The sequence below is a fragment of the Phacochoerus africanus genome, chromosome 8 (genome assembly GCF_016906955.1).
Source record: "Phacochoerus africanus isolate WHEZ1 chromosome 8, ROS_Pafr_v1, whole genome shotgun sequence".
NCBI classification, from domain to species: Eukaryota; Metazoa; Chordata; class Mammalia; order Artiodactyla; family Suidae; genus Phacochoerus; species Phacochoerus africanus.
In genome coordinates, this window is record NC_062551.1 from 105,672,834 (window position 1) to 105,686,830 (window position 13,997).

The following is a 13,997-nucleotide window of genomic DNA, read 5'->3' on the forward strand; positions in this document are numbered from 1 at the left end:
AAATGTATATAATTATGTAAAGAAGCAAATTTAAAAAGGCTACAGACTATATGACTGCAACTTACAGTAAAACTATCAATAGCTGTTAAGGGTCAGGCAAGATGAATAGGTGGAGCATAGAGAATTTTAGGGCAGTGAAACTACTTTGTATGACTTTATAATGGTAGATACATGTCATTATACATTTGTCCAAACCCACAGAATGTACAACACCAAAAGTGAACCCCAACATAAACTATGGACTTTGGGCCATAATGATGTGTTAACGTAGATTCATCAATTTTAACCAATATGCCACTCTGGTGGGGAATGTTGATAATGGGGAAGGTTATGCACATATATGAGAAAAAAGTATTTAAAAAAAAAATTACAAAGTGCCAATCAATGAAAAGAAAAACCACTCTATGCATACCAAAGTATGATAGGTGGCTTCAGGACAAGTTTGTACAAATATGTGTGTTGAAAACTGGACGTTGTCTTTTTGTCTTTTTGTAATGGAATACCAGTTTTACTTAAAACAACTGACAACTGGGTTTTCAGACTTGAGTATTCAGGCAACATTTTCTCAAAAGTGAAGGAAGTGAGTTAGTAACTACAGGGAAAACTACTGACAATATTTACAGCTGCTGATGACAAAATTAGACCTTTTAAGTGAAGAGAATTTTCTGCCTGTCACTATGCACTTGACAACTTTTCAGTATTAAAAACTTTTCTGTTGAGATTGGTAGTAATATTAATGAATACAATTTGGGGAACTGTGTAACAGCATAAGCAAGATCCAAAGAACTCAGAAAAACAATTTTTCCAAATGACAAACACATGATGTTACAAAATCATGCACGAGTTTAAGATCCATTCATCAGTGAAAATCAAATAAATTTTAATGTACAAAGGGTCAATGAAGTAGTTTCTACTATATCAAACTAACCAATAAACAGTCTACCATATGTAGAGTTCCCGTTGTGGCACAGCAGAAACAAATCCGACTAGGAATCATGAGGTTGCAAGTTTGATCCCTGGCCTTGCTCAGTGGGTTAAGGATCCAGTGCTGCCGTGAGCTGTGGTGTAGGTCGAAGACACGGCTCAGACTCCACATTGCTGTGGCTGTGGCCGGCAGCTGTAGCTCAGATTAGACCCCTAGCCTGGGAACCTCCATATGCCACAGGTGCAGCCCTAAAAAGCAAATAAAACAAAACAAAACAAAAACAGCCTACCATATGTTGAGTTTTGGTGTACTATGAAAGAAGAATGTTTGCCGAATTTATCTGAAAAGACACCTACCTTTTTCAGCTACTAACTACGTGAGACCAAATTTCTTCCATATACTTTAGTGAAAACAAAATTGAGACTTCAGAAATGCAAATGAGAATGCAGAAACAAAAACAAAACCTTAGTTATCTTCTATTAAGCTAGATTGTCAAGAGATTTGAAAAACACAGAACAGGTCAGTTCTTTTACTTTTTTTTTGGAAAATATTTAAAAATATGAAATTAACAAATAACAGGTCAGATACTGCTTTTAAATAAACAATATTTTTAATTTCTCAGCCCTAATTTCTAATATAAATACAAATATAACCCATATATATGAAATTCTTTGAAGTTTAAAAAAATTTGAGACTATAAAAGAGGTCACAAAGACCAAGAAATCTGAAAACTGCACATGCCAAAAATGCAAGGTCTAACAGTTAAGAATCAATGAGACGAGCCAGATGACCTGAATAAAAGAGAAAAATCATACGATCCTTTTAATAAGAAGCAGTATGAGCACTTAAAATTCAACAGCCACTCATAATTTAAAAGGTCTTAGTGAACTAAGAGACAACAAAGATGTACACTCCCACCACTCTCTATTCAGCTCTAAATGAAAAGTCCCAGCCAGTGAAATAAAGCAAAGAAATAAAAGTCATAAAGATTGGAAAGGGAGAAGTAAAACTGCCTCCATTTGCAGACAGCATGCTTATGCACATAGCAAACCCAACAGAATGTAGCAAAAACTACTAGAACTAGGAAATGAATTTAGCAAGGTCAGAGGATAAAAATAAAATTCCTTTTTTTTTCTTTTACAGCTGCACCTGCAGCATATGGAAGTTCCCAGGTTAGGGGTTGAATTAGAGCTGCAGCTAAAGGCCAATGCCACAGCCATGGCAATACTGGATCCAAGCTGCATCTACAACCTACATCACAACTTGCAGCAACTCCTGATCCTTAACCCACTGAGTGAGGCCAGGGATCCCAATCCACATCCTCATGGAGACTAAGTCGGGTTCTTAACCCACTGAACCATAACAGGAACTCCAAACTGCATTTTTATAATCTAGCCATGAACACTGAAAAACAAAAAAATTTTTAAAGTATCATTTAACAGATAAGAAAAGTTAATTTCAAAATCTAATAAAAACCATGCAGGATCAATATAACGAAAAACTATAAAATTGTGGTAAGAGAATATAAAGACCTAAATAGAGTACACCTTATTTAAGGATTTTAGTACTTAATACCTTTAAGATGTTCATTAAACCCAAACTGAAGTACAGTCAATACAATCTAAAGAAAATTCTAGAAGTCCATTTGTGGGAAGTGACTAATTCTAAAATTATAAGGAAATGCAAAGTAACTAAAATATTCTTGAAGAAGCAGAAAAAAACTGGAGAACTTACACTATCATATTTCAAGACCTATTATAAAGCTTTAGTAATCAAGACTATGTGGTAGTAGCATAAGTTTAATTAAATGTATCAATGAAATGAGTCCAAATTAGACCAACAACTCATTTCTAAGAGACTCTGACACAAATCAATGAAAAAAGGAAAATGTTTTCAAAAAATGATGCTGGAACAACTAGATCTACAAATGATAAAAAAGGAATTTGGAATACATTTTGGTTAGTAATTAGGGAACTGCATTATAATTAATATTCTTAAGATAATACTTACATTTTTTATTTTGATGTTTCCCCAATCATCATCCTGTTTTAAAGACAAATAATAAACAGGTTAAAAACAACTCTATAGGATCCAAACATAATCTAAACATCAACTAATTTTAAGCTACTTCAAAAATAGAAATTTCTTTTTTTTGGCCACACTTGAAGCATGCAGAAGTTCCTAGGCCAGGGATCAAACCTGTGCCACAGCAGTGACCAGAGCCACTGCAGTGACAACACCAGATACTTAAACTGCTGAGCCACAAAAGAACTCCTAAATAGAAATTTTCTGTATGCAGATGTTACTTAAAATTACTGTAATGAGGGAGTTCCCGTCATGGCACAGTGGAAACGAATCCAACTAGGAACCATGAGGTTTCGGGTTTGATCCCTGGCCTGGCTCAGTGGGTTAAGGATCTGGTGTTGCTGTGAGCTGTGGTGTAGGCAGGCGGCTGCAGCTCCAATTCAACCCCTAGCCTGGGAACCTCCATGTGTTGCAGGTACAGCCCTAAAAAGCAAAAAAAAAAAAAAAAGAATAACTTACACAATGAAAATAAGGTCTACATAATTAGGGTGATTATATAATTTATCACCCAAATCAAGAGACTCTTGAGAATGAAAATGCTATTAAACATCTAGAGTTCCCACTGTGGTACAGAGGGTTAAGAATCTGACTGCAGTGGCTTGGATCACTGCAGAGGTGCAGGTTCAATCCCAGGCCTGGCACAGTGAGTTTAAGAATCCAGCATTGCCGCAGCTGCAGTGCAGGTCATAGCTGTGGCTTGGATTCAGTCCCTGGCTAGGGAACTTCCATATGCCTCTAGTGTGGCCATTAAAAATAAATAAATTCTGGGAGTTCCTGTCATGGCTCACTGGAAACAATCTGACTAGCATCCATAAGGACACAGGTTCAAGGATCCTGCATTGCTGTGAACTGTGGTACAGGTTGCAGACGCAGCTCGGATCCCGAGTTGCTGTGGCTGTGGTGTAGGCCAGCAGCTACATCTCCAATTTGACCCCTAACCTGGGAGCCTCCATATGCCATGAGTTCGGCCCTAAAAAGAAAAAAAAAAAAAATTCTGGAGAAAAATTCTCTTGCAGAACATTGGGTTAGGACCCGGCAATGTCACTGCAGCAGCTTCGGTCACTGCCATGGCGCAGTTCGATTCCTGGACTGGGAATTTTCTCATGTTGAGGGAGCAGCCAAAAAAAAAAAAGGCCTTAATAGTACTTGCTGTGTCAACAAATGTTTCTTAATTCCTAAATTTCCCATCTATGAAGGAATTAACAAATACTTCCATTTGTTCAATTAAATCGGAATTCTTTTTTTTTTTTTTTTTTTTTTTGAAAAGCCATGATTACTTCACAGATATTTTGGCCTAATGCAGCTAAGCCTTTCCCTTCTCAGGATAGTCAGCTCCATACTACTCCTCTCTTTTTATAAAAGGTACCAGGCACTCAATACACTTCCTGTTGGTGGTGCCACTCTCTCTCTGGACACCCTACTTCAAAGTGGAACAGTAAGTTCCTAAATGCCCTTCTCAGTTTATTTAAGGGCTATTACCACTAATCACAAGGAGTAATAACCCCTCAGATAATGTACTTAACCAAGGTCACACAAAGCTGGAACATGAACCCAGAACTACTCGACTTATAAATCACATGTTCTTTTGGGGACTTACTCTAAACCTCTCTGATGCTCAGTTTCCTCATTTATAAAATACGTGGGGCGCTCCTGTTGTGGCTCAACAGTAATGAACCCAACTAGTATTCATAAGGACAAGGGTTCGATCCTTGGCCTTGTTCAGTGGGTTAAGAATCAGGCATTGCCATGAGCTATGGTGTAAGTCACAGACATGGCTCAGACCTGGTGTTGCTGTGGCTGTGATGCAGGCCTGCAGCTACAGCTCCAATTCACTCCCTAGCCTGAGAACTTCCATGTGCTGCAGGTGCAGCCCTAAAAAGACAAAAAATAAATTAATTTAAAAAACAGGGAGTTCCCGTCATGGCTCAGTGGTTAACAAATCTGACTAGTATCCATAAGGACACAGGTTCGATCCCTGGCCTTGCTCAGTGCGTTAAGGATCTAGCATTGTCATGAGCTGTGACTACACAGCTACATACATACCTACATACCTAAAGTCTCAGACACGGCTTGGATCCTATGTTGCTGTGGCTGCGGCGTAGGCCAGCAGCTGTAGCTCTGCTCTGATCCCTAGCCTGGGAACCTCCATATGCCACAGGTACAGCCCTAAAAAGACTAAATAAATAAATGAAGTATGTAAGATACACTTACTTTCACTTTTAAAACTCATACAGTTGAAAATTAAGGAAAATAAAAGCCTGACACAGAGTACGTATTCAGTAAATGGTAGCTATTAGTAGTCACAGCTTCATTTAGCATTTTTCTGTAATTCTCTATAGTACATCACCAGTACACAGTTCAGCACAAATTAGGTTACCAAATTCACTAATGACCAAAAGCTCATACTGCAACTTGGAGGAGAAACAATGTTTCTTCACCAACATTTGTTTTACTGCCCAGCTAAAAGGGGTAGCCAGTCATCACTACAGTTAACTAGACTTCTACAGCATTTCATGTCTAATTCTCTCTTAAAAAAAAGTGTATTTTACAAACTATACTTATATAATGTTACAGACAATAATAAAGAAAATACCGGAGTTCCCGTTGTGGCGCAGTGGTTAACGAATTCGACTAGGAACCATGAGGTTGCGGGTTCAGTCCCTGCCCTTGCTCAGTGGGTTAACGATCCGGCATTGCCGTGAGCTGTGGTGTAGGTTGCAGACGCGGCTCGGATCCCCCGTTGCTGTGGCTCTGGCGTAGGCCAGTGGCTACAGCTCCGATTGGACCCCTAGCCTGGGAACCTCCATATGCCTCGGGAGCGGCCCAAGAAATAGCAACAACAACAACACCAACAACAACAAAAGACAAAAAAAAAAAAAAAGAAAGAAAATACCTTCACAACTTTTTCTGTAGCCCTTCATCAATGATGCTGGTAAGCTTGGACTCTTTTAACTGCAGTCAGCATGCTTATTCCAATTGAACTAAGGAAAAATTAAGTTCCCTCTCTAAAAAAAATTTTTTTCCCTTCCATCTCTAGCTAGGTGTTAGATAGTGATTACTTTTAAGAGAAAGGGGCTCTTTTTTAATGGTAGTATTCAAGGAATGCCAAAGGAAAAACTAAATTTTCCAATATTCCAGAACCTAGGCTGAGGTAAATCTGGTACACTTAAATGTATATACAAAAATACATTCTGTAGCAGCCTTTTAAAAAAAAAAAATCTACTGGAGTTCCTGTCGTGGCTCAGTGGTTAACAAATCCAACTAGGAACCATGAGGTTGCGGGTTCAATCCCTGGCCTTGCTCAGTGGGTTAAGGATCCAGCGTTGCCGTGAGCTGTGGTGTAGGTTGCAGATGCAGCTCAGATCCTGCGTTGCTGTGGCTGTGGTGTAGGCCGGTGGCTACAGCTCCAATTCAACCCCTAGCCTGGGAACCTCCACATGCTGCGGGAGCGGCCCAAGAAATGGCAAAAAGACAAAAAAAAAAATCTACTACGCTGTTCCATATTATTAACAGAGAAAAATTTCTCTTACTAAGGAAATACAAATAGTCTTTTTTTTTGGTATAAATAAAATACTTTTAACACACCCTCATAAGAAAAAAGTTCAAACACAGATAAAAGAAAAAACTGCCCCACTGCCCTGACCCCTGGAAGTATTCTGATACAATGCATCTAAAAATAAAAATTTTAATTATGCTTTATAATGTTCCCTCCTTACATTAACATGAGCAAGAGTTTTAATCCTATGGATTATATACTCTCACCATATTAAAAAATACCTTAAACGCTACATTTCTGGTGCCAGTAATTTTCACCAGTACATAATGAAAATCAGAACTAAACTTTACCTTCAGAGTTCCTCCTTTTACCATAACTTTCTGTCTGGCCGGCTGGACTCCAGTCAATGCAAAAAGCTGAGCCTTGAACACCATGGGAGGTTCATCAGTATTCAGTTCCACACCTTCAAATTTCTCCTTTCCCCATTTCACAGTAACTGCAAATAAACCATAATTTTTTTTCCTTTATAAAATAACAGATTTAAGATTGAGAAGACCCTTAAGGGAACTTTATAAGGTTAGCTCCTGAATGGCAAACTATGTTATTAACCATTTTATGCTCATAATGCCTACCTAAAAAGGAATGAAGTGAATGCGGCAGATCTTGGATAAAATTTATCTGGATCTAATCCAATTTCTCACTTGATAAATAAGGAAAATGAAGCATAAGAGAAGCTGATTGATTTATTACTGTCACAAGACTAGTTAGTAAATATTCAAGGCTTCTGTATCCTACTTCAATAATCTCTGCAAAATATAACCACACTGAAATATTTCCCAGAACAAGGGTCACAGACTTCAAAATGTGTGTATTTAAACAATCACTGAAATCAGGTGAATCTTACACGCTGTTGAAATAAAGAGGGGAAAGAAAGGCTAGAATGGTATTTTGAGAGAAGAAATAGTTTATTGGGAAAATAAAGCATATAAAAATAGGTTAAGGGAGTTCCCTGGTAGCTCAGAGGGTTAAGAATCCAGCACTGTCACTGCAGCAGCTCAGGTTGCTGCTGTGGCTTAGGTTCAATCCCTGGCCCAGGAAATTCCACATGCCGCAGGTGCGGTCAAAATTTAAAAATTTTTTTAATTAAAAATTAAATAAAAACAGGTTAAGAAATACAGACTCTAACAGAACAAAGGGTGGGGGAAAAAATGTAAATGTAATGTATGCATGTAAGGATAACTTGATCCCCTTGCTGTACAGTGGGAAAATAAAATTTAAGAAAAAAAAAAAAAATACAGACTCTAGATTATAAGAAGAAAGGTGTGAGAGAATTGAAAGGTCTGCTTCCTGAGCAAGAGGTACTCAAATATTAAGAAGAAACCAAAAATATAACTAAAGCATTAAAAAATACAGAAGTCTTATTTCGTAGCCATTCAGATGGCTACTACAAAAATAAAAACAAACACCACAGAAAATAACAAGGGTTGGCAATTAGACCTTTGTGCATTATTACAGGAATATAAAAATGGTATTGCCACTGTGAAAAAACACATGGTAGTGCCTCAAAAAATTAAGCAGAGCATTACTATATGATCCAGCAATTTCACTTCTAGGTATACACCCAAAGGTATGGGGAGGAAGGAATCAAACTGATATTTGTACATGTATGTTCGTAGCAGCATTATTCACAATAGCCTAGAGATGGGAGCAATCCAAGTGTTTATCAACAGATGAATGGATGAACAACATGTGCTATACACACACAATGGACATTATTCAGCCTTAAAAAGTAATGAAATTCTGACGCATGCTACACATGTATTAATCCTGGAGACATTATGGTAAGTGAAATAAGCTAGATACAAAAGGACAAATGTGAGGTAGAGTAGTCAAATTCTTGAGACAGAAAGTATATGGTAGTAGTCAAGAGGCTGGAGAAAGTGGAAATAGGGAGTTACTGTTTAATAGGTACAGAGTTTCAAAAAAGTTCTGGAGGTAGATGGTGATGATCGTTGCACGGCAATATGAATGTACTCAATGTCAGAAACTCTACATTCAGGAGCTCCCACTGTGGCAAAATGGGATGGGCAGTGTCTTGAGAGCGCTGAGAAGCAGGTTCAGATCCCCATCCCAGCACAGTGAGTTGGGGATCTGGCATTGTTGTGAATGCCGCTGAGATCTGATCCCTGGCCCAGGAACTCCATATGGGACAGTCGAAAATGAAAAAGAAAAAAAACAAAAAAAACAAAAAACTAAAGTTAAAAGTGTTTAAAACTATATTTTATGTTACATGTATTTTACCACAATAGAAAAATTTCAGGGAGTTCCCATCGTGGCTCAGTGGTTAACGAATCCAACTAGGAACCATGAGGTTGTGGGTTAGACCCCTGGCCCTGCTCAGTGGGTTAAGGATCCAGCGTTGCTATGAGCTGTGGTGTAGGTCACAGACACAGCTCGGATCGAGGCTCGGATCCCGAGTTGCTGTGGCTCTGGCGTAGGCTGGTGGCTACAGCTCCGATTAGACCCCTAGCCTGGGAACCTCCGTGGGAGCAGTCCTAGAAAAGACAAAAAGGCAGGGGAAAAAAAAAATTCAATCACCCTTATAAAATAGCTAACTTTTGAAATATGTAAAAAGAAACTCAAGGATATACATATTCAGTTTGTTGCCACTGAAAACTTAATACCTACTCAAAATGACAATCCAACAACTAATACTTCTCTGATTTCTCTAATTACTAAAATCAGAATATTAAGAAAATAAGCCTAACTCCAAATCCCAATTCTTTCACCAGTTCAATTAATGTGTTGGCATTCTTTCCATGATAAACTCATTAAGAAGCAATAGGGAGACTCTCTAAGAACTTATAGTTTAATAAATGACAGAGAAAAAAGGTGATGCTAAAGGAGCACGTTGGAATGTTTCATGAGTAAGGAAGGATTTCCTGGACAAAGTGATAACTGAGTTATCACTGTCAACTTTGAATTGAGTCTCAAAGAAAAAATTAGGTGCTAACCAGGAAATAAGGAAAAAAGCATTCCTGGAAAGGACATTCAGAAGCATAAAGCAGCATGGTGTGCTCTGAGATAGAAGTAATTCCCAGAGTGAAGGGAAGCAGGTGAAAAACTAGAAACTGGCCAAAGATCAAGTCAGGGAAGATAACATAAGTCATGTTGACACATACAGGCTTTATGTTGTATGAAACGTACAATCCTTGAAAGATTTTCATAAAGGCCACTTTGGTCTGATTTGAACATTAGATCACCCTGGGAGTTCCTGTCTTTGCGCAGTGGTTAACGAATCCGACTAGGAACCAAAAGGTTTCGGGTTCAATCCCTGGCCTCGCTCAGTGGGTTAAGGATCGGGTGTTGCCGTGAGCTGTGGTGTAGGTCATAGATGCAGCTCGGATCCCGAGTTGCTGTGGCTCTGGTGTGTAGACCGGTGGCTACAGCTCCCATTAGACCCCTAGCCTGGGAACCTCCATATGCCGAGAGAGTGGCTCTAGATAAGGCAAAAAGACCAAAAAAAAAAAAAAAATTAGATCACCCTAGCAGCAGCAGGGAATATACAGGTTTAAAAGGGGAACCGCCAACTATGACCACTGAGATAAGCCCGAAACATATAACAATAGTACAAACAAAAGATGAGAGAGAATCAAATCAAAACAGTAATGAAGAGGAATCTATCTGAAATTTATTGAGCTGTGAAACCACGGGCAGGTTAAACGTTTTATTTACTTATAAAGGAGAATTACACTAGTACTATAAAATTATGCTAAAAATTAAAACAAAGCAACATGTATCAAAACCATTAGCTTTCTACCAGACCCAAAAATGTGTTAACTTTTATGGTACTTATCCTTAACCATAAAAGAGTCTGGACATTCAATTTTCTTTCTACTAAAAATTTTCTACTAAAACTTTTCAGTACTAAAAATGTTTGTGATTTAATGTATGACTCTTCACAGAACCTGAAAATGTAGATTCTCAATATGGAGATGTTAAAGGAAGAAATCTGAGAAATTTAATTCAGTTCCCTCATTATGGAAATGAGGATAAGATCTGATTAAATACGTATAATAGAACTCAAATTTTAAGATAGAAAGTTTGGGGAATATATGCATTTTTTAAGGGGAACAGCGACAGGGACTGGATTTATTGTGTGTGGGTCTACCAGTGTGTTTTAAGTAGTAGCATACACTGATACTTACTGCCCTTACTTAATTAATGCCCCTTCAACTCTATATTGCATAAACGGAATATTTAAACTACCATTCTACTGTTAACTGCTGTGGCTTTAGAGATTTAATATTAAAGTATTAAATTCGAGATTCTAGAACATCAGGAATCCACCCCAAGTTTAAACACTATTGTTTTATGTTATTCTTTGAAAATGCTGAATCTTCAATAAAGAACTCATGATAGACTGTCAAGGATGGCCAATGAATCACATATCCTCAGCCAACTGGAACCACCACATATATTTTAGGTGCCATTTTGAATCAGACCAGGAGACAGCAAGATCCATTAACTGGTAAAAACGGGATATCTTGCCCACACCTTAGACTGTCATCATGCAAAAAAACCCGGTCAAATGCCAATCAAAAGGAAAACACGCTCGCGGATATTTGTATTCCTTTACTTCCCAAAGCTATCACTGTGCATCGGACAAAGAAGAGCAATACAATGTATGACGAAATGAAAACGAAGCAAAAAGTCCGTAATCCGCCTCGGGATAAAATTGAAATTGGTACAAAAAAGGCGGATGAACTTAAAGGCAGGAAAGGGTAAGCGAAGGAAGGCTACTGAGGAAGGAGAGCCTCACATCCCAGGTCCCTCCATCACTCCCTTGCCTCAGACTTCCCCTCCTTGCCGCTCCCTTCCACGGCTACCACTGAAGAGCCTAGGAAATGCCACAGCACCTCCAGCCTGGTCTCCGGGGTCCAGGGACACACCCTCACCTTTCGACGAACGCGAGTACAGCGACAGAAACTATTCTGCAGAGTCACCACTCTTGGAGAGGCCGACGTTCGCTGCTTCCCCACCTCCCCGCGCGCTCCCACCCTACCCACCCGGCGGCCCAAGCCCCACGAGGCTCCCTCGCGTTGCAGGGAGCAAAAAAGGGGCCGGGGTCAGCTCCACACTGCAGCCTCCCACCCCGTGCTCGGAGGGCGCCCGCCCTGCTGGCCAGGCCTATCAGAGGCCTACCCCGTGGCGGAGCTGCGGGGCGCGAGGCGAAGAGGGCGCTCACCGGAGTAGAGTGGCATGGCGAGGCGCGTAGGGAGGCGGCGGCGTGGGAAGGCTGGGTCTGGCAAGGGCGGCCAAGGGAAAGGGAGGCGAAGTAGTGGCGGCGGCCGAGGCGGAGGCGCGGCGGTGGCGGCAGACGAGGTGCGACGAAAGACTCATTCAAACCGGCCACTGGCGATGACGCAGCAATACGCAGCTCGCCTGCCGAGCCACGGGGCGACTGGGAGGCGACGAGGCGGGGCCTGGAGGTGGAGAGAAAAGGGAGGGGAAGGCCGGGTGGGCGGGGCGCACAAGGACCTCGCGCAGCACAGGTGCGCGCGTGCGCGCTGCACCCCGCCTGCGCCCCCGAGCTCCCAGCTCCACCCCGTCCCATTCCCCCCAACCCCCCACTCCCGACCCCGCCCTGCCGACCGCGGAAAGGCTGAGAACCTGGTAATTCTGCAGCAGCTTCTGAAAAAGTCTTCGGTCTTATTTCTAAATGATGGACGGTACGAGCTGGAGCTTTATTTTTGCTGTTAATGTAGTTGCTAATGCTCCGCCTCTCCATTTGGTCTACTTGTTAGGGAAAATGTCTAGCTCTTGTTTCAGAATTTGGCCACAAAAATAAATGTCAAAGTGCTTTGAATATTTCTGTCTTGTTGTGACATATTACTGTTGTTTCTAACAATGTGTTCCCTAGGTTAGTAAAGGAGTAGATACAATGCCCCTGAGTGGCTCTTGGGAGTTACTTGCAGCCCTCCACTTAATTGTCTTGGACCTGTTTCCCCAGGATGGAAAATGTGGAAACTAGACTGGAAGGTTTGTTTCTAAGGCCTCTTCATACTCTAAACTGTCCTGGTTGAGATCAGTTAAGATATTCCAGATGAATTAGAGAGGAGAGATCGAATCTGTCAGTGAACCAGGAATTTCAAAGAAATGCAACTTAAATTTGAGTTACTTTCTTGCCTAATATAGAGATTTTATAATGATCCCGTATGCTGCAAAAGATGAGTTGAAACTGTATTTCAAAACTAAAATCATCCATATTTCAAAACATTACAACCCATCTGGAGAGTGATTTCATCAGTGTACTTCAGGAGTCTCATTCACTGGTCACTGCTTCACTACTTCCAGACCTATCCTAAAAAAGTGACCCAAAATGTAACCAAAACGACACAAAGATGCAACAGAACATTATTTAATGTATGTAATATTAAGTGGAAAGGGTATATTGAATTTATTAAGCATTATAAGTACATAAAACCAATGGTAATAGATTCAGACTTTTCTTTTTTATTTAGTTTATTTATTTTTGGCCACATCCAGGCACGCAGAAATTCCGAGGTCAGGGATCAAACCTGTGCCAAAGCTGTTGTGCCACAAGAGAACTCCAAGGCTTTTTTATTTTTATTATTTATTTATTTATTTGCATTTTAGGGCCACTCCCATGGCATGTGGAAGTTCCCAGGCTAGGGGTGGAATTGGAGCTATAGCTGCCAACCTACACCGCAGAAATTTGGCATCTGAGCCCTATCTGGGACCTGCACACAGCTCACAGCAAGCAGGATCCCTGCCCACTGAGCAAGGCCAGGGATGGCACCCTCATCCTCATGGATACTAGTTGAATTTGTTTCTGCTTCATTACATTGGGAACTCCAACAGACTTTTTTTTTTAATTTAAGTATATTTGATTAACAATGTTGTGTTAGTTTCAAGTGTATAGCAAAGTGATACAATTACACATATAGAAGTATATTTTATTTTTCAGATTATTTTCCATTATAGATTATTACAGGCTATTGAATAAAGTTCCCTATGCTATACACTAGATCTTTGTTATTTATTTTATATATAATAGGGCGTAGCTGTTAATCAAAAACTCCTAATTTATCCCTCCCATCCCTTTCCCCTTTGGTAACCCTAAGTTTGTTTTCTGTGTCTATGAGTCTATTTCTGTTTTGAAAATTAATTCATTTGTATCTTTTTTAGATTCCACATACAAATAATATATGATATTTGTCTTTGTGTGACTTACTTAATATGATAATCTCTAGTTTCATTAATGTTGCTGCAAATAGCATTATGTCATTCCTTTTTGTGGCTGAGTAATATTCCATTGTATATATGTACCACATGTTCTTTATACATTCCCTGGTGATGGACATTTAGGTTGTTTTCATGTCTTGGCTATTTTAAATTATGTGTTATGTACATTGGAGTGCATGTATCTTTTCAAATTACAGTTTCATCTGGGTATATGCCCAGGAC

General features: G+C 39.8%; 1 protein-coding gene across 1 annotated transcript in view; it reads right to left on the reverse strand.

The window, feature by feature from the left end:
• USP14 (ubiquitin specific peptidase 14) overlaps positions 1–11,973 on the reverse strand; it is a 49,445-nt gene extending 37,472 nt beyond the window's left edge. The window contains 3 exon segments of the mRNA XM_047793874.1: positions 2,936–2,968; positions 6,857–7,002; positions 11,755–11,973. Of these exon segments, the coding sequence (XP_047649830.1) occupies positions 2,936–2,968; positions 6,857–7,002; positions 11,755–11,770 (195 nt within the window). The 5' untranslated portion in view covers positions 11,771–11,973.
• Between the last annotated feature and the right edge of the window lie 2,024 nt (positions 11,974–13,997).